General features: G+C 39.5%; 1 protein-coding gene across 1 annotated transcript in view; it reads right to left on the minus strand.

The window, feature by feature from the left end:
- LOC105218719 (obscurin) overlaps positions 1–22,642 on the minus strand; it is a 369,888-nt gene that overhangs the window by 305,067 nt on the left and 42,179 nt on the right. The window contains exons 4-5 of the mRNA XM_054232816.1: positions 7,054–7,224; positions 6,829–6,994 (exon numbers count right to left, since the gene is read on the minus strand). Of these exons, the coding sequence (XP_054088791.1) occupies positions 6,829–6,994; positions 7,054–7,055 (168 nt within the window). The 5' untranslated portion in view covers positions 7,056–7,224. The remainder of the gene's footprint in view (positions 1–6,828; positions 6,995–7,053; positions 7,225–22,642) is intronic.

Genomic DNA, 22,642 nt, shown 5'->3' on the forward strand with positions numbered 1-22,642 from the left:
CACAGACTATTTTAAATTGCTGGACTATCCCCACTCACTTGCAATTAAAAGTAGTGTGAGTTGTCATCATGTTGCGTAACATAAATCAACATCAAAGTTTGCAAAAGAACAAGTCTGTCTGTGAAGAAGGTAATCAATATCGTCACCAAAGCCAAGATAAAGCCAACTATGAAATTTGGTCATTTGTTACTTTCTCCAATATACGATTAAAAAATCAAAGTTTTACTAATTATGATGATTTACGCTTAACACAGATCTACAATAATGTCTATCAATCATTTTAAAATTTATCGGCTATAACGTTTTCGTCTTTATGCGTAAGCATTTTTTCTCTGCATTGAAAGATTTACTAATTTAATGTATACCTTAGCCACAAAAACGTGTGGCCGGGTCTGCTAGTTTATAATAATTATCAACACTGCATAGCACAATTGTTAAGAATAAAATATCAAATTTTGTACTTAAGCGCACTTAAGTTCAATTTATTTATTGTTAGTACGATTGACAAATTTTGCTTGCACTATTCAATCACATATGTATTTACATATTCGTACTCAAGAGAAGAAGTGCAATATTAAAATGCATAATTGCTTGCTGCGGCTATTGCACTCTTCTTGCTTTATATACATACGAACTAGCGATCTAATTCGAACCGGTCCCATTAGGAAACATTGCAAAAATCCTGCAAAATTTTGTTTTCCGAATTTATTCCCAATATTCGCACTTACTTTACAAAAATTAATAGTTTTTCTCACAAATAATAACCCGTACCCTATAAAAAGTCAATAACGAAATTTTTGAAAAGAAATAAATATAAATAAACTTTTTGATATAAACTCTACCAGTTTTATTTAATACTTACCCGTTCAAATAATTTTATTCTCTGATAACACTCACCCAAATTATTAAAATGGAGGATTTTAAACTCCCAACCACAGATTTAATCGAATTCGTGGAAGACCATTTCCAAACACAAGCTGAAGAAGAAACAGCGTATACTTTCGAAATCAAAAGAGTCGAACTCAACTCGCTTTACGGTAAAGCCAAAAAAGAATACAATGCAATTCGTAGAATTTCGGGTGAAACCCAAAAGACCATCGATTTTAATAAAGTCAAAGATAGATATAAAAAATGCTATCAAATGTTATTATCTTGCTTAGCTTCAATAAAAGAAGATATAGATACACGAAAACCCCAGGTGTCAACCCAACCCATTAAGGAAAGAGCTTCAGAAGCCTCTACAATTGATTTTGGTCCCACGATTAATCTACCGCCATGCGACACCGACATCTTTTACGGGGATTACACGGCTTGGCCCACATTTCGTGACATGTTCACAGCCCTGTATATCCATAACCCAAAGATCAGTAACGTCGAAAAACTCTTTCATCTAATCCAGAAGACCCGAGGCGAAGCAAGAGAAGCTATTAAAAACACACCCGATGGTTTCATACTGGCCTGGAAGAATCTGGTCGAGCAGTATGAAAATAAGAGAATGCAGATAAACACCCAATTGAAGACCCTCTTAACTTACCCGATGTCACAACGAATGGTTAACAACGTTTTAACCAATTCAACCCCTCTTGAGATTGACACAAAAAGTTGGGACCCGATAATCATATATCTTTGTAGTTCGAAACTACCGAAACAAACTCTAGAAGCATTCGAATCTACCCTATCAGATATTACTTCCATACCCACATGGTAAAATTTCGACTCCTTCTTGACCCATAAATATAAAACCCTCGAATCCGTAGCAAATTTCAAGGATTCAGTAATAAAATCACACTCACCCAACCCAGTCACAGAAAAGAAGTCCGATGAAAAAATATTTAACCCGAGAGATAGAACCTCAAATTATGAAAACAGTTACACTTCTTCTCAATCCCATCCGTGAGCAGAAAGTTGCAAACTTTGCAATAAGCATCACTCGATTCGTGAATGCCCTGAATCGACCTGAATCCATCCCAACTCCAGAAGCGACTAGTTCAATTCCTGATGCAGCTACAAGTACTGCAATACCCACCCACAACACAATTCAGCAAGCCTACACTAGCACAATACAGCCCACTCAACCCGAGACCCACACAACCCAAGTAGGAAGAAGATTTTATTGGGTACATGGTACAGATAGAACATAATGGTCATAGATATTATGCAAGAGCTCTAATAGATTCAGGATCGGAAGCCACATTTATATCTGAAAGACTTCAACGAAGTCTAGATATACCCACTCACCCTGTATCAGCCCAAGTGACTGGACTAAATAATGCTATTTCAGCATAACTCACGAAAATTTGTAATATTACCAACTCTAAACACGAATTACAAAATTTCAACTCGAGCATTAATTATGAATAAAATTACTTACAATTTACCATCGATGATAAAATATCGATGTTCCACCTGCAATGGGAAACATCATTCAACCCTACATGATCACCTAAGACTACACTCAGTCAACGAGAACGAAGTTGTTGAGAAACCCAAATCTCAAATAACCCGGCTACCATCCTTAATGGCTAAACAGACCCTTATTCCCTCTTAAACCCGACCCTTAAGAGACTTAAGTGACGTTGTTCAAATACTTTTTGACAACATAGTCCTCTCTGACCCTCAATTTCACACCCAAACAGAAGTAATGTTGGATATCGGAGCGGATAACTACCAACACAATACACAAAGTGGTTTGCTCAACCCAGATAATCGCACAATGGGAACCCAGAATATAACATTCGGCTGCAAATAAAGCTAAGTATCATTACATACTCATGTTGAAATGTATCAAGTATACCCCACTAATAAAATTTATTTTCGCAGATATTGCAAGACGGCCGGGATGTTTAGTCCAAACAAATACTCCTCTGCATTACTCTCCAAAAAGTAATAGAGAGGTAATGCAGAGGAGATAAACCGCCCCAACTTCGCTAATCACATCACCCTTTACTCACACACAAAAAAAAAGAAAAAAGTAAAGTGAACAACACAAACCCAAACCCGCGCTTAAATAAAATAAAGCGAACAAACACAACACAAAAACCCGCGCTTCTAAAGGAAGTTGTACAAAAATCATAAACCAAGTGAAAAACGAATATAACATAAATCCCCAAAACCCAAGAGAAATAACAAACCACGGAGAACGAATTGTACCCAACGCATAATCAACACGGAGGAACAATTCAAACACAGCAGAACCTAATAAGGAAAGAAATTAACACATAATACAAATCCACTCCAGGAACACGTATCCAACACAAAACATCACAAAGAGAAACCACAGGTCAATATAAATTCAATATACTAACACTGAAATAAAACTAATTACACAAAGAATAATTAACAATATTGTCAATGTACACCCATATATACAAATTATTGTACCCATAATTTTAAACCTACATATTCCCACTACACAATAAATATTACAACGTTGACACTAACACCCAATACTCGTATATAATATTTATTTTTTCCCATAAAAAATTTAAAAAAACAATTAATAATATATATAAAAGTTAGCAATATTATCTACTCTTTTGATATACTATAATATGTTAATATGTACTATTTAAAACATATAGTACTCGTATATTATATTTATTTATAAATTTTAGTCGATATAAATGTTGGGTACTATAATTTGTCAAGTCTAGCAATACCAGTAGGTTCTGCAATCCAAGTGAATGTGAAAATTAAAATGAATACAAAAATGAGCGAATTTGATTTTCGAGTTTTAAAAAACGAGAAATTTGCTTTCAAATAATTCAAAATAGAAAATATTTCAAAACAAAAATGTGTACAAAAATCTACAAATGTTAAAATAATACAAATAATAATGTATGAAATTAAAAATATATGTTTTATTTTAATACTCTCGTACTATTTTGCACAAATTATAATAGTTTTGTCCACCTTATGATAGTGTTTAACACCTAAAACTAAACGAGGTAAAGGTGTTGTATATATGTGTACATAATGTATGTGAATGTACTTGATCTGTCAACATAGTTATTGTGCATATAGACAAACAATTTGTGTAAAAATTAAAATGCTTATTTAAAGCAAATATTAATCTAATTGATAAAAAAATAAATATATGGAAACAATTTAGTGAAGTGTTAGTGTATAATGAGCGCATTATATAAATTAAAAGTTAACTAATAATCGAAATATCGCCACATAAAATTTGTGAAATTTACAACTAAAAATGCGAATATCTCGAAAACTATAAGTCGGCAACTATTATATATATTCGTAATCTGGAGATCGTCCTCTTTCCAACAATACCCATTTCAATACCCTGAAATCGGGGGATACTATACTAAAGCCGACCCAAAGCTAGTGAACATGCAACGATTGGCTGTTTACAGTGCTTCGGATATCTATTGGCACTCAATTCCTTACTTCGTATATTATCCGTGGGCATAGTCGGAAGGTGTATCGTCGCGAAAACCGCTATCAGCCTCTGTGAGGCTGGGTATCTAGAGGAGTGTGTGCCTGTACCTTCAAAAATGCCTCGCCTCTGCGAGTTCTAAGCTAAAATTTCTGTGATCTCACAATGTTGAAAAATCTCGCGAATAAATGGACATACTCGTAGAAGTATAATAGAAACATTTTTTAGATTTATAATAGGTTCTAGGTGCTTAGTCGATTCTTGAATTTAATAATGAGTCTAATTCTTGGCGTTACAAAGGGCTGTTCTTAATAGAGCAGTAATCCTGCCAACGTGTTCGTTGACTGTTCGATGAAAGCTAGTCAAGGAGTGTTTAGCCTCTCTATCAATAGCTTCTAGCTTCTTTAATATACATAGATCATAGCGGTATCGCCGGCAACTACAAAGGCGATGAGCTTGCGTGTAAGGGCACCCAAGCTACAATCTCAAACAAACTGGTGCCTCTCCACGTTGGTCGCCGAATGAACTTGGTAGGATTTGTACCACGACCAGTATCGCAGAAAATCGACTCCTATTTATTCTAAGTAAGATTCAGCTCGCTTGATTATAGAACTGAACATTGCACGATGGGGCTACATGCCGTGGGGCTAAATATTCTGACGATTGCAAATGTGTAGATTGAGACATCGAGACACTTTCTCCTTCATTGTCCATATTCCGCGAGACTGCGGCTGAAACATATTGCAGGAAAAACTTCTGAGAATCAGTTGTCCCGATTACAAATTACTTGCCTGTACAAATTCGTAAAATGCTCAAAGCGCTTTGTTGCCACTTATGAGTCTTTTTGAGGAGTTTGCGGCATCACAAAGGACTGGCTTTACCTGTCCAAGTGGGATCTCCTGTGACACAGGGATCAGTCCTTTAACCTAACCTAAGGACTGTCCTTTTAATCTAAGTGTGTTTCCTCTTATTGAGTACAGTCATTGCAACTAACCTAAGCCAAATTCATCTAAAAAAGTGAGCTTGGAAACTGCTAAAAGTGTGTTAACTCATAACTAAAAATGCCAGAAGCACAAAATTTTATATTGAAGAGGGTATAGGAAAATACCACACTAACTACTGATTATCATGGTTATGTTGTATGGCATGTTTCGTCTTCGCTGGCATTCTCTGCCATCTCGCAACGAAGTCGTAACTTTTTATGCATTATGCCACCCGATTGGATAATCATATCTTTCGTAGTGCTTAATGTGTGTTTTTATTAAAGCCTCGAGCATTGTCTCCCTGAGCTTACATGAATCAGATATACATATGGACTTACATATGTATGTATCTACATTCTTATCTTTTCCTCTTTGAAAATAACAAAATTCAACTAATAATAATTATTAATTATACTATTTTAAATATTTCTGTGCATAATTTAAACGCTTTAATTTGTTTACATGCATGTGTGCATTTGATTGAAAGTGAATTATTTCCGCATTTTTTCCTGCGAATTCGTTTTTCAGAACAGGCTTTTCCACTCGGAATTCATTTTGTAAATAAATGTTGAAATTGAAAAGTGAAATTGAAATTCAGTACACCAAATATCGGATTGAAAGTGAATTTGCTTGAATTTCACTCGGAAGTGAATTACATAACCTGTCTGATAATTCAATTTGTTATAAAAAATGGTTATGTTGAGGCGTTCTCCCGCTGAAATAAGTTAGACATCTTTATTATCGTTCCAGCAAGCAGCTACCTGGCATCGTTTCTAGGTTGATATAACGATTGCAAGTACGTATGTCAAAAGAATGTTCAGCAGAACCATATCTGTAAAGCGTCAGTTATATACACGCAGCACATCACTGTCCCAAAAAATCTGTTAAATATGTTGTGCATATATTTGATTACCGAACGGAGTATTTGGCATCGATGTTTTGCTTTATGCTGTGTGACATTTCAGCTGCTCTATTTTTTTCTCATTGCTTCAATTCTAACACTATTCACATGAAATCTCTCTATGCGGTGTGTCTTATAATCTAACTCGGTCTACGCTTTTGCGTCGTCTATGTTTATGTGTTTATAATTAATTAGTAATTCAAGTTAGCGAGTTTTAACTATTGTTTCAAAATAAAACTGAAATTCAACAAGTATAAGTATGAATTAGATCGAAACTATATCAGGCTAGATTACCGGTTTTGTGTAATTAAGCTCGATGAACACGGCTTAATGTGCCTGTGCTTGTTATTTAAAATTAAACAGCCAGTCAATAAAACAATAAATATGACGTTTCCCATTTAAATAATTATTTATTAAATACTCGTAGATAGCTCCTGGTATCTGTTAAATATAACGTGCCCAAATCATATTTGCGATCGGCATCAAAACATTTATTTTAAGGTGGGAATTTTTTAGATCATATAATGGGCATCTTCAAATGGTGTATTTACCTGAAAATATTCATTGGCGTCTTTGTTTTCCATAAGAAAAGCCTGTGCTAAGGGCTCGGCTGCACAATATTTGATGTGTTTGTCGAAATCTCGTTCAAGTCTAAGAAATGTTTTAGCTATCATATTAGGTTGCTCTGAGTAATATTTAAGTCCTTCAATCAAAACCCTTAAAAATAGCAATCATATTTAGAAGCGTTCTTCGTGGTCATTGATTTCAATTCTTACATATTATGAAATTCAGCAATTTGTTCAAAATTTGAAAATATAATATCTTTGCTGTCGCGTACGATTCGTGGAGCAGTAGTGTTATCAACGGCTTTTATATAACGATCCACAATTTTTTGTAGGTCTCTACCAAATTCTTCTTCCGTTTCAATTAATTCTCTTACAGTTGCTCTATAAAATGAAAAAAACAATTAAATTTACAATGATTGTGTTTAATTTTTATAATAGCGTTACCAATCAACAGTGTTTATAATACTGAGAAATATAAAATAATTTTTTTCAGGAATTGACAAAGCTGTATATTAACAAATAAGGAAAGGCCAAGTTCGGGTGCAACCAAACAATTTATACTCTCGCAATTTATTGATATAGTTTTATTAAGATAACACACAATTTGACCCATTTATTCGGCTTAAAGTACACTAGAATAACGAAAACATCATAAATAGTTATGAGGGCTGAGGTAATTCCTGAACCGATTTCTCCCATTAATGTACACCACCAAGGTACACTTAATGTTTAAAATTTTTCACATATTAACCGATTTATCATGGTATTTTTGAAAAACCAATAATTTTGTATATGAGAGCTAGGAAAAGTTATGACCCGATTTTAACAAATTTTGGTACAGAGACACACTATAAAAAAGAGTCTTTCTGAATTAAATTCAAATATCTGAGACATTTACCGATATTTTTGGCGAAAAGTTTCCATTAAGCACTGAATTCTTCATGTTCGATATACGGGCATTGAAAAGTTATAGTCCGATTTCGACAATTTTTCCACAAGTGATGTCACACCTCAACTGCAGTATTTGTGTAAAGTTTTATTCTGCTATCTGCCTTGGTTCCTAATGTATATATTATAAAGTGCACGAATCAGATGGAACTCAAAATTGAGTTTTATGGGAAGCGTGGTTGTGAACCGATTTCGCATATTTTTCATCCGTGTCATTGGGGTGTCAAAAAAAAATATAATATATAAATATATCATTGAAATCGGTCGAGTAGTTCCTGAGATATGGTTTTCGACCCATAAGTAGGCGAAGCCACACCAAATTTTCCATTTTTTTAATCTGAGTGCAGCTCTCTTCTGCCATTTCTTCTGTAAAATTTAGTGTTTGGGGATACGCCCACTTCCTCAAAGAAATTACATTCATTATGCCCCTACCTGACGTGATCGTCCGTACCAAACACTACTTTCATAACTTTATTTGTGGCTTAGTTATGACACTTGATAGGTTTTCGGTTTTCGCCATTTTGTGGGCGTGGCTGTTGTCCGAGTTCACAAATTTCCAATAGCAATCCTCCCATGGTCCCAAGGGCAATGTGATTTTAACTCGTTTCGTCACCTTGATCATTTTGATATATATAACCCTATATCTAACTCGTTTAGTTTTATGACTTAGCAAATTTGTTGCGAGAGTATAAAAATGTTACAATTCTTTGAGAATATGCAGAAACAATGTAGGTTTCTTTTTCCTTGAATCAGCTCATACGCAAAAGTTTTTATTCAATTCCAATCACTGAGCGAAGCACAGCGTTGAGTAAAAATCAGCTCATGTTGCCGAACCGCTCATTCGCGTACAATATGAGCCTTCGGTCCGAAATGCTTTGCTCACGTTTGCTCACTTCACGAAATGTTTAGCTCATGTGCTGAACACATAGAAGACGACAAGCGACGAGCGACATCTGTCAAATATTAAAATACACGCGTTCTTATGGGCACAGATTTTTTAACAGGAGCACGACTACACGACAACAGACTTGTAGTTGTCGTTGTCGCCAAATTTGAATTGTTTCTAATTTTGCCGACGACAATGGCCGCTGTAGAGCTGCCACTAATATGTGAAATGTAAAATTATTCAAAGTTCTCACAAGTATGATGTTATTTTGACAGCAGAAACGTAAAATAGCATTTATAATAACAATCGATTATTTAAAACTAATAAATCGCCAATTTTTACATTTTTTGCGCAAATAATTTCACTTTAAACTAAATATGTAATTTTATTAAAGTGAAGGATTTTAGTACGGTAACAATGAAATTGCTGTTTGATATGTCGCTGCCGTCTTCAAAATGTTCAAGACGCTGGCTTCAAAGCGACATTTGTGATCAGCCGTCGCTACGTCGTGTCATCGTCTTTGTGTTCAGCACTTCACTTTCGCTCAGTGATTGGAATTGAATAGAAAGTAGCGAAAACATTCACGAATGCCATTTTGAGCGCTTGAGCCGAATGGGCTGTTAGTTCGGGTATTGTTCGTGCATGAACATTTTTGCGCTCAACGGAAGCCGTTCTCTGGTGGTGAAGTGTAAGTGTATAATAAGTTCACAATATTAATAAAATATTGAATATATATCGTGAAAATTCAAGATTAAAGTTGTACTTTTTCAACTTTATCTGCGAATATCTCGAAAACTATATATATACATATTCTTAATCTTGAGAACCTCCTCCTTCCAACGATACCCATTTTATCACCAAAAGTATACTAAAGCCGACCCCTAATTTTTTTTAACCTCAAAATATTTACGTCATCGGCCCAAGACCAAGATTTGGAGTCAACCAGCTGATAATGTGAAAAAATGAGTCGATAACTTGATGCATATTGACAGCCTGGCTGGGCGAAGGGAATGTTGGTGAGTTTTCTTGCGAATTATAGTGACATACATAGGATATCCTCGGTATTAACGTAGATCTCACGTGGACAAAATGTGGCAAGTAAAGTTCCCTGGAGACGATAAAATAATTACGTTAAACTCTTTAAGTGTATTTTTTTCGTCGCCTGTTGTCGGCTACACGTTCGCTACACCGACTTGTTGTCGGATCTATTTGATGAAAAACAAAAAGTTGTGATATTTATATTTGACGGCCGCTAATTTGGTAGTCACCACTCATGTTTGGCAAAAAGAGCTCTTTTTTTTAATTTCAACATGGACAAGTAAGTGGACGAAATAAATTGCATATTACGGTATATTGAAAGCAGCAATGTCAGCATTATGAAACAATAAATAAAATTGAATCAGATGCCAATAAAAGCATATACCCATCCAGTGGTTTCATGACAACCGAACGCACTCACTGCAAATATAAAATGATGTTTAACGTGTTTATTTGAACGTTTGCTGGCAACACTTCACTCACACATAGTATGCACTGTTTGACATAATTATTTGATCGTATCCAGGGCACTTAATACACGATTGTCATCAGATGTGCGCTTCGTAGCAGGTAAAGAAGAGATCGATGAAGGTGTGCCCGGTTTGTAAGCAATGGACGATGGAATCGATGAAGTAGACGATCGTGGACGTTGCGGTTGCCGTGAGGACGTAGGAACTGTAACGTTGATCCTGTCTCCAAAAACACCAAGCTCTACGCTTGAGAGAAGTGAGTACCAACAATTGTTGTTTGGTATGGAATCAAAGTCGGTGAACTTGGTGTAGCGAGTAGCACTCCATTATATGTGGTGTGGAATCGAAAAGAGTCCACGCCACTGTGGATGTGAACTTACCGGTGAAATAAGATATGGTCATCCTTATTGTTCTTATTGACGTTGTCTTTAGTAGAGATTCTGTGTCGAAGTAAACACGTAAAGCTTCAAACCAAATTTGCAGCAAATTTGCAAAAGTAGACATGACATCGTAATGGAATGGAATGTGGAATCAGTGGTGAGTTATTTTGAAGTAATTCCACATAACTGTAGGGGTCCGCTAAAGGCATCGTATCGTTCATGTCGTTTGTAGAAAAATTAATCGTCGTATATTTAATTAGAGTATCGGATTCTTTATCCAGTCGGGGGCTTCATCAACAAGATAGCTTAAGTTTTAGAATGCACGTGCTATCTGCTTGAAGCTTGAATCCAAAAAGGATGATTTATTGGCCAAATGAATAAAATAGTGTAAAAGGCTATACAAAACAAAATGTCAAAACGCATGGATGCATTATGACATGAGACATTTATAGCACTGATGGTCCGCTTCTCGTATATATAGTTCACGCAATATAACAAGTATTAGTAGTTTAGTTTAATTGAATAACATTTCTAACATTCCAATATAATTTTGTTAAGATATCCCACTTACTATACCATATATGTCAACCAATGGACTGGAACTTCTAACATCTTATTACTACATAAAGCTAAAAGGGGGATGGATTTATATGTAGAAGTTCACGTAAGTGAGGAAAGTTTCTGACTGTCATTCACATGGGAGTGGTCAGGAACGATTCTTTTGCATGTGGGTCAAACAGATGTTCCATTGTCCGACCGTGTATTCGCAATTACCCGCTTAAAGAACAACAAGGCGGCGGGGTCCGATGAATTGCCGGCCGAGCTGATTGCCGAAGAGCTGATAAGGTGCATGCATCAGCTTCTTTGGGGAATATGGTCGGATGAAAGCATGACCAACGATTGGAATCACAGTTTACTCTGCCCAATCCACAAAAAGGGAGACAACATCCTCCTCAACATCGCTTATAAGGCGTACCGAGCGTACTATATGAAAGACTAAATCCCACCGTTAACATACCGATTGGACCTTTTCAGTGTGGCTTTAGACCTGGAAAATCTACATCTGACCAGATCTTCACCATGCGCCAAATCTTGAAAAAGACCCATGAAAAGAGGGTCGACACATATCATCTCTTTTAATTTTAAATCTGCTTTCGACAGCACGAAAATGAGTTGCCTCTATGCCGCTATGTCTGAATTTGGTATCCCTGCAAAATTATTACCGCTATGTAAGCTGAGGTTGAGCAACACCAAAAGCTCCGTCAGGATCGGGAAGGACTTCTCCGTGCCGTTCGATAACAAACGAGGTTTCAGACAAGGTGCAGGTATCGTTATGATGCAGGTATCATCAGCAAATGTGGCAATTGTACAGTTTGTCGGGGTAGGCATGTCGGAAGTGAACAAGATATATAAAAGTGGTCCCAGGATACTACCTTGGGGTACTCCTGTTTTTATTGGTTGCAATGTGGTATACGATTGTCCTGCTTGATTCTGAAGTAGCGGTTGCTCAAGTAAGATTCAAGTAAGTCAGTTAGATATTGTGGTAAGAAACGTCTTAATTTATAAAGTAAACTATGGTGCCATACTCTATCGAATGCCTGAGATACGTCTAGAAACACAGCTGTGCAAATCAGTTTATTTTCCATCGCATCTCCTATTATGTTTGTTATGCGATGTATTTGATCGATTGTGGAATGTTGAGTCCTAAAACCGAATTGATGAATTGGGAGTCTTTTGATAATGACAGCTTCAAGTAGCTTAGACAAAATAGGCAACAATGAGATTGGAAGATATGACGAGGATTCATGTGTACTTTTCCCAGGTTTTTGTACCATAATGATTTCGGATACCTTCCATGACTTTGGGACGTATTTAAGATTTAGGCAGGCGTTTATTATCGATGTAAGCTTTGTTAATGCTCTGGGTGTTAAATGTTTCAATACATCACTTTTAATTAAGTCGAAGCCGGGAGCCTTTTTAGGCTTTAATCTAATTTTGATGATATTTTCCACCTCTTTTTTTGTAGTTGGTTGAATTTCGCTTACATATTGCGTTGCCTCTAGCTGCGGTAAGCTATCATAGAACGAAAATGGACTAAACGTTTTTGTTAGTTTCTCCGAAAAAACTTCCGTATAGTCTGTATTTTTGTTTATCGTTAATTTCTTAATATGGCTCGAAATGTTTTGTTTAACGAGAAACTTTTCATTTTGTTTTTTTTTATATGTTACCTAACCACGCATAAAAATTAAAATAATAATAAATAAAATTTCAAACTTTAATAACTTTAATCTTCCGCGAAATCGTATTGCAGTTAACAATTTCATTTTATATCTATATATAAAGCAAACATTTAACTGTTAAGGGCCAAACAAAATATAATATACTTCTAAAGTTCGCAATAAATTAGTTTTAAGGTCTTGTTTGCTGTCCATCCTAGATGTTGCGTTTAGACTTGCAACCATGACTGCCATAACACCATCACGATTTTTTCTATAGTCAAAATGCTATTGTTATCTAAGTTTATCATCTCAACATAATCAGTGCAGTCAAAATTTATGGTTAGTTTTTTGTAAGCTCTTAATTTTGTTGGGTCGTTAAGTTTTTTTTTGCAGATGACTCCATAATTAAAAGAAGCTTAAGTTTTGGTTTAAAATGTTAGAATCGCGAAAATCAGAGGCACCCACTTCTTCCTTGAGTAAAAACTTCTAACTGTAATTTAAACGATGGTGTCGGAAACAATTGTTTTATTAGTAATTCATCAGCGTTGCTTTGCTTTCTCTGAGAAGTTGATAAAATCATAGCAAACAAATAAAATTAAAAAAAAAAAAACAAGTGCAAATCAAACAACAACAGCCGTAGTTTTTACCCAATTTTAATCATTTTCATAATCTCACCTAACTAGGTACAATCTAAAATGTGTACCAAATTTACACGAAATCGATAAAGTAGTTCCAGAGATTTACATATGCACTCAAAAGTGGGCGGTGACATGCCAAAATTTTCATATAGTCGGGTTTCTGGCTGCAATAGAACACCGAATACCAAACTCAAGATGTTTCCCTTCAACAGTTATTAAAATTTCTGATCTTTAGTGTTTTCAAAAATTACCGTTATATGGCAGGTGGGCGTGGTTTTTGTCCGCTTTTGATAATTTTCCAAATATCGCTTACATAGGCATAATGTAATACGTATACAGAATTTGAACTCATAAGTGGGCAGTGCCATGCCCCCTATAAAAATTTCTGTACCGTCGAATTTTCTGCTTAAATACAACATCACATACCAAATTTGAGCAAATTAGCTTCGATATCTACAAAACAAGCAAACAATCGACAGTGGAATAGGAATTGGATTTTTTTTTTACAAAATACAATATACGAAAGTTTCTCGTTAAAAACCGGAAGCTCGATTTTCATTTTAGACCCATGGTTTCTTGGGCAAATTTTCTTAGAATTCATCGTAGTTTACGATTTTGATAACCGCTTTGTAAAGAAAAAAATTGACCCACTCTAGTACCCATGTTTAGAATTGAATTGATGCCGAATTCTAACCAGCTTAAAAAGAACGAAGTGCATCCAATATACAATTTAAAATATTTGCTGCACCGTAGAGTAACCACACAAAAGAAATGGTCCGGTACAATGCACCTAATGCCAAGAATATGGGCATACCAAATCCTATTGCACTCTACGCAGTGTTTGTGTGGTATGTGGAGATTTACATCCCTCCTCCAAATGAACCATTATGAAAGAGAATTTAAATAAGAAATGCAGTAACTGCGGAGGAAATCACACTGTCAACTGTCGAAGCTGTCACAGGGAATTCAAGCATCTCGTAGCCAAATGCTACATACACCCCGTAATGACATTATAGATATCACAGACCATATTCCAAAATCTAGTAATATTACAAATAATACTGTACAAGGGAGCTATGCCAATGTTGTAAAAGGCAGCAATGTACAAATGCAACCACAGCAAAATCCCCCAAATGGTGGTATTGAAACTATGATTATAAATCTTAAGCAATGTATGACACAATTTATGTCTACAATGCAGTTACAAGCTACAACAATATCATTAAAAAATCGGGGTTGTAATTTAAATCTAACGGCTATATACTGTCCACCTCGTTTTAAAATTACAGATAGTGAATTTAAATACTTTTTTGGAACACTAGGTCATAGATTTGTAGCAGGTGGAGATTACAATGCTAAATACATGTACTGGGGCTCACTTCTAATTAACCCCAAAGGAAGACAGCTGTACAACACAATTATGAATAATCACAATAATATTGATATAATATCTCCTGGCAAGCCGACATATTGGCCCAGTGATCGTAACAAAATACCAGATCTAATTGATTTCGCAGTAATCAAAAATATAGATAGATCGCTTATGACAGCTGATACATGTACTTATCTTCTGATCATTCTTATGTACTAATAAAGCTATGTGAACAACCCATATTCGTTGACCCAAAAGTGGGTCTAACATCTTATAAAACGAACTGGTTAAAATATAAAAATTACGTGAGTAGCCACATTAATAGTGAGTACAAAATAAATACAGGAAGAGATATTGGCGAAAGCTTAATATATAATAACTAACGCAGCTGTCTTAGCAACACCAAACAGAAACTATAGGCCACTTGGTCTCCGGAAAATCACTATTAGAGAAATAGAAAAGCTTGTAAATGAAAAAAGTCGTGCTAGACGAGAATGGCAGATAAATCGCTCCCCTTCCACTCAGCTTCAATTGAAATCTGCTGTACGAAAATTAAAGAACGCGCTTAAACGCGGAGAAGATCCACAATGAAATGTGCATAAAAAAGCTATGACCAAACTCAAGGAAGCAAAATTCCCTTTGGAAAGGCCAAAAGTCCATGAAGCCTCCAGTCGATTTCAACATGCCTATACGAAACTTGGGTAGAAATTGTTCTCGAAATAACGAGGAAAAGGCTAATTGTTTTGCAAATCACCTGGAAAAGGTATTTCAACCTAATTGCCCAAAGAACAACTTTAAGTTGACAATCTTACCTAACACAGCAAATGAGTCGCTCGAGTCTTTTAAGACTTCACCTTTTGATATTAATTGCATCATCAAAAACTAAATCAAACAAGTAAGGAAGGGCTAAGTTCGGGTGTAACCGAACATTTTATACTCTCGCAATTTATTTATTTAACTTAATTAATATTATATAATACACAATTTGACACACATATTCGTCATATATATTGTATAAAGTCCATTGAAAGTTGGAAACCATAATATTAGGTTAGAAGTACCGAGGTTCTCATGTTCGATATGTGGGTCCTTAAGAACCTATGGTCCGATTTCGGCCATTTTTAGAACGGGGCTGCCACACTATTAACATAGTATTTGTGCAAAGTTCTGCACCGATATATTCACTAGTGCTTACTTTATATATTGTAAAGTAAACGAATCAGATTGTTTTCAAAGTTCTGGTATATAGGAAGTAGGCGTGGTTGTAAAGCGATTTGGCCAATTTTCACAACATATCATTGGGATGTAAGGAAACTATTACAAACCAAGGGATGTAGAGCGGGTCGCCTCCTAGTGGTGCATCCTGGGTAACGCTAAATGACCTGCGGCCTCCACGGCCTTTTGGAAGCTCCTCACGGACTACGACCCTGGACCGACACGGACTAAGATTTTTGAAATTTGTTTTGGATTTGGTTATTACCTGGGCTGGTGGTCTTGGTATTCTGCCACCTGAGTATGTTGGGGTGACACTCTACAGAAATGGCTGGTGGGTTAATGCCAAGGCTGCCTCCGTCCCGTTAAAACCCTGGCAGGCCTTGGAGTACGTTCCACTCCCGTCATCATTAAGTTGATGTGGTAGGTGCAGGTTGAGAAGACTCCCTCTTTACGCTGGTCGGCTCTGAACGCATTGCCCCATAAGGGCGTGCGTCAACCCTCGCCTTGGCCTCTTAAATGAGATAACCTTGGGACCACTTTAAAGGCGACTACCTTCTGGGAGATGGATAGCGGCTCTGAGTGGGGACCCAATTAAATCATGAATAGCAACAACTACAAAAAAACGGAAGTGGGAGATGGAAAGTCGAAATCGACTTTAAAAACGGACAGTGTCCCGGGAGGTTCACTGCCGGCGGCGACGGAATCGTCTACCGCGAAAGGCGGTGAAAATACAAAACCTCCGCAGGAGAGGTTACCCCCCGTAAAGGGCAAGATGTTAGGCGCTGTCGGCGGAAGCCTGCCGAAAACAGCGGTTAGTGTGGCGGGTGTGCGAGGCGAAGTCGCCAGCACTAGTAAAGGAGCCTCTGCTAAGCTCACAGGAGTTCCGGGGCCCGGAGCAAACGCTAGGAAACAGGTGTCGGCGTCCAAAAAGTTGAAGTCGGACCGCCGCATGGCAGCCAAGATCTTGGAACGCTACGGTGGCGAGCATGCTGAGCAGAAAGCTGGGCAGCATGCTAGCACACTCGAGTGGGCTAGGAAGGTGCTTAGCGACGGTGGCGATGGTAAACCGGTGGGATTGGGTGGAACTCAATCGCAGGCTAAGCGACAAAGGTCGTTCGAGGGGGAATCCTCTCTTGGCAAGAAACCTCGGACTGGAGAGGCCCCGAAGTTTAGCGAAATCGCCAAACTTGCGGGGTCAATTGAGCTTGGGGTGTGCGACCGAAGCAGGGAAGATGGAGCCATCTCCCATGAGGAATGGAAGCGGGTCGCGGCGGCCATTTCCGCGGTTTTCATGAGGGTGATCAGAGGAAACCCTGGTCCCCCTCCAAGCTGCGAGAGCGCAGGATGGCACTACGGCATCCACAAGCTTGTCAGGTGCGCTGATGAAAGATCAGCATCCTTGTACAAGGAAGCGGTGTCCCTGGTGGGAGAGGTCTGGAAGGGGGCTAAGCTCGAAGCGGTGGCTAAGGAAGAACTTCCACTACGCCCTCGTGCTCGGGTGTGGCTCCCCGCCGAACCCTCCACTCCGGGAGAGATCGAAGAAATCTTGCGGTACTGCAATCCTTCTCTTCCCGTTCAAGATTGGAAGGTCATTCGGCTAGAGAAAACTCAGGAGCCATATCGGCAAGCGCTGATACTTCTGAATAAGGAGTCCTTGGGTCCTCTCAGCGATGTAAAGGGGGTCATCAGCTATGGTTTCGAGAGGGTGGTCCTTCGGGTCCTCCCCACCGATGCCAAAGCCGATGTCGCACTACCTCCACGAGCGGGAGAGGAGGGAATTGATGCCCAAACGGGTATGGATGTTGACACATCCCACTCGGACACGGCGAGTATTGGAGACGGAGGATGAAGATCCTGCAAATTAATCTCCAACACGCAAAGGCGGCATCCGCCAACTTACTGCTTCGTCTAGGATTGGACGAGGCCGACGTCGTCCTGATCCAGGAGCCGTGGCTAAGCAGCAACGGTGTATCGGGTTTAAGGACGAAGAGCCACAAGCTAATGACAGCCAGCGGCGCAGGTAAAATCAGAGCTTGCATGCTTGTCCGTAATGAACTTAACGTTTTCCTCTTACCCAATTACAGTAGCGGAGACGTTGTGACCACCAGATTGGAGGGTGATGCCGGAGAACTCTGGCTAATCTCGGCCTATATGCCGCACGACGACGAGGTGGAACCACCTCCCGTTATACTGAGAAAGGCTCTCTGGGAGGCCAGGCGTAGGAAAGTCAACGCCATCATTGGCTCGGATGCCAACGCAAGACATACTGTCTGGGGAAGCTCGGACATAAACGTTAGAGGTGAGTCGCTCTTTGATTTTATAAGTAGTGTTGATTTATTTGTATGCAATAGGGGGAACTCCCCTACGTTCGTGACTGCGGGTAGGGAGGAAGTCCTCGACCTTACCATAGTAACTAGAGACGTCGTACCCTTGATCTCGGAATGGAAAGTTCTCAATGATCACTCCTTTTCGGACCATAGGTATATCAGTTTCAACCTGGACAGAGCCTGTCCAGTACGCAAACCTTTTAGGAACCTTAAGAATACTAATTGGGTTCTTTATTGTAGGAAGCTTCGTTCAGCTCTTCCGGCAGCGCCCCCACGAGACTCAGTTCTCTCGGCCAATGCTATTGATGAGTGTGTCGAAGTTTTCAGCTCTGGGTGCAGGATGGCCCTTGAAAGTTCCTGTCCTCTGAGATCTCAGAAAGGCAAAGGGAAACCTCTTTGGTGGACGCCGGAACTTTCGGAGCTCAGATCTTCAAGTCGAAGATTTTTCAATAAAGCCCGTAGAAGTGGTCTAGGTGACGATTGGGCTTTGTATAAGGTGGGACTTGCCATTTTTAAGTCGGAAATGAAGAAGGCCAAACGGTCTTCTTGGAGAGCCTACTGCGAAAGTGTGGAAGGCTGCCAGGAGTCCTCGAGATTTAGGCGTATTCTGTCCAAGAGCCCAACATCCGTGGGTTACTTGAGAAATGGTGCTGGTGAGTGGACCTCGAGCAGTGAGGAGTCACTAAAGCTACTTTTGGATGCTCATTTCCCAAAAAAAACAATCAGCGGAAAGAGTATCCCTCGGAGAGCTTCAAGGGGGCGAAAGCGCCTTCGAAAACCTCTGGATGACCGCCACCGAACTTGGTCGTTGAATTCTTTCAAACCTTACAAGTCCCCCGGACTAGATGGCATCATACCTGCGCAGCTACAGCGAGCGGCCAAGGTATCATGCAGCTGGCTGGCACCGATCTACGCGAACTGCGTCAGACTAGGTCATATTCCGCAGGCTTGGAGGCAGGTTAAGGTGTCTTTCATCCCAAAAGCAGGTAAAAGCTCTCATGTTACTGCAAAAGATTTCAGGCCTATTAGCCTCTCCTCGTTCCTCTTGAAGACGCTGGAGAGGCTCATGGATCTGTACATAAGGGACAAAATCCCTAGAAATAAGCACGCCTACTGTAAGGGCAGGTCGGTGGACACCGCCTTACACTCGGTAGTGTCGTGGATAGAGGAAGCCCTCTTAAATAATGATTACGCGGTAGGTACCTTCCTCGATATCGAGGGGGCCTTTAACAATGTAAGACCGGAAGCGGTCATTGCCGCATTAGACGATTTTGGGGTAGAAGCGAACCTTAAGCACCTCATTTACAGTCTGCTCAGCGACAGAACTGTCTTTGCGGAGTGGGGAAGCGTTTATGCGCTCCGGACTGTAAATAGGGGTACCCCGCAAGGTGGCGTTCTCTCCCCCTTGCTCTGGATCCTGGTGGTGAACGACCTTCTGGGGGAACTTGAAAATCAAGGCTGTCGAGTGACGGCCTATGCTGATGATGTAGCCCTTTTGGTCAAAGGAAAATTCCTAAGCACCGTATATGAAATGACCCAAGGTTACCTAGAAGTGGTTACCCGCTGGGCGCATAGAAGTGGCTTAGCCATTAACCCGAGTAAAACGGAACTCGTCTTATTCACAAGAAGATATAAAATTCCAAACTCCACTCTCCCCTCATTAGGAGGCTCCAGTCTGCAACCTGCGGACAAGGTGAAATACCTGGGGCTTATTCTTGATAGGAAGCTCTCATTGAAGCCAAACATTGAGGAGAGGGTAAGAAAGGCTACGGTAGCTCTTTACTGCTGTAGAGGGGCTATTGGTAAAAGGTGGGGTCTCTCACCGAAAGTGGTTTTATGGTTGTATGAGACCATTATTAAACCTATAATGTTCTATGGCGTTGTCGTCTGGTGGAGGGCACTCGAGAAAGTCACACTAGCTAAGCAGCTGGAGCGTGTCCAAAGAGCGGCTCTCATTGGAATCAGCGGAGCGCTAAGAACTACACCTACAATGGCTCTAAATGCCATTTTAAACAGCGCACCTGTTGATATCGCCGGTAGGTGTACTGCGGCAAAGGTCGCTGTTAGACTCAGGGACGCTGGGTACTTGATCGGTCCCAAGCAGGGGCATACTGAAATTCTCCGTCGGTTCGATTGCATCCCTGACTACTTGGACCACTGCACCGCGGAACCGTCCCCAAGAGGTTTCTTCTCTGCACATGTACCTACGAGGGATATGTGGGAAGGTAGAAGTCAATGGAGGAGAAGTGCTTTTTCACGGATGGATCGAAGCTAAGGGGAAAGGTGGGAGGGGGAGTTTTCTGCAGAAAGCTCTCTATCAATACCAGCTTTAGGCTACCTGACCACTGTAGTGTCTTTCAAGCAGAGGTCGCAGCGATCAAAGTAGCAGTGGACGCACTGCTTCGTATGGTGACCTCTTTTAGAGAGGTATGTATTCACTCCGACAGTAGGGCGGCAATACTGGCATTGGAATCGATGACAGTACGCTCTGTGCTAGTTAAGGAGTGTCTTAGATCCTTATCAATAGCTTCTAGCTATTTTGCAATTCGACTAGTGTGGGTACCCGGTCACCGCGGGATCGCTGGTAACTGTATAGCGGACAAGCTTGCAAGGGAGGGTACCCTAGCTACTTTGACGTCGGAATGGGAGCGTATTGGTAGTCCTTGGTCCACCTGCGCAAGAGCGCTGGACATGCAGACGACGCATGAGCTCGTCAAACGCTGGTCAACTACCAGTACTTGTGCAGTGGCGAGGTCCTTCTGGCCGTCTGTGGACCATAAGCGGTCCTTTCAACTGCTTTCTCTGAGCAAGGTTCATCTCAGCGCTATTATGGGTGTACTTACTGGACATTGTCCAATGGGTGCCCATGCGGTTAGACTTGGGATCGCGGCAGATGCAAGTTGCCAAAGCTGTATGGAGGAAGGCGAGATGGAATCATCCAAGCATTTCCTACTGCACTGTCCAGCTTTTGCCAGACTGAGGTTGAAACATCTCGGAAAGCCCTTTTTCGGCGATCCTTGCGAATTGGCTAGAATCGATATTACCAGTCTTAAGAAATTTGTAACGGATTCCAAGCCGTTTGCTGAATCTTAAAGGTCTATGATCCAAAGGGAGTTTTATTGGTACCACAATGGACAGCACCAGGCTGTCTAAGTGAGATCTTCTGTCTTTGCAGAGATCTGCCTACAAACCTAACCTAACCTAACCTATTACAAACCAAGTTTCATTGAAATCGGTCGAGTAGTTCCTGAGATATGGTTTTTGACCCATAAGTGGGCGAAGCCACGCCCATTTTCCATTTTGTAAAAAAATCTGAGTGCAGCTTCCCTCTGACATTTCTTATGTGAAATTTAGTGTTTCTGATGTTTTTCGTTAGTGAGTTAACCCACATTTAGTAATTTTCAAGCTAACCTTTGTATGGGACTTTGGACTGTATTAGGAAGTGGCTAAAAAACGACTGCAGAAAGTTTGGTTTATATAGCTCTATTGGTTTGCGAGATATGTACAAAAAACTTAGTAGGGGGCGGGGCCACGCCCACTCTCCTAAAAAATTACATCCACATATGCCCCTTCAGAGTGCGATCGTTTATACCAAATTTTATTTCCATAGCTTTATTTATGGCTTAGTTATGGCACTTTATGTGTTTTCGGTTTTCGCCATTTTGTGGGCGTGGCAGTGAACCGATTTTGCTCATTTTCGAAAGCAACCCTCTCACGGTCCCAAGGAACATGTGTTCCAAGTTTCATTAAGATATCTTAATTTTTACTCAAGTTACTGCTTGAACGGACGGACGGACGGACAGACGGACGGGCGGACAGACGGACGGACAGACATCCGGATTTCAACTCCACTCGTCATCCTGATCATTTATATATTTATAACCCCATATCTAACTCTTTTATTCCTTGGTGACACAAACAACCGTTATGTGAACAAAACTATAATACTCTCTTTAGCAACATTTGTTGCGAGAGTATAAAAAGCCGCCAGGACATGATAATATCACCCCAAAAATGCTAATTGAGTTACCAAATATTGCTGTAGAGGTGCTTTGCTCTTTAATACGATTTTTTGTTTCGGATACTATCTGATTTCAAAAGTCGCAGATTATCCTGATAGATAAACCTGGGAAAGACCTGACACAGCCGTCTTCATACAGACAAATCAGTCTTTTACCCTGTATTTCTAAAATATTTGAAAAGGTGTTACTATCAAAGATGTCTTCTTTCCTCCACGAAAATAATCTAATACCAGCGCACCAATTCGGGTTTCGTGCAAAACATAGAATGATAGAGCAAGTAAATA

This window comes from Zeugodacus cucurbitae, chromosome 6, assembly GCF_028554725.1.
Source record: "Zeugodacus cucurbitae isolate PBARC_wt_2022May chromosome 6, idZeuCucr1.2, whole genome shotgun sequence".
NCBI lineage: Eukaryota > Metazoa > Arthropoda > Insecta > Diptera > Tephritidae > Zeugodacus > Zeugodacus cucurbitae.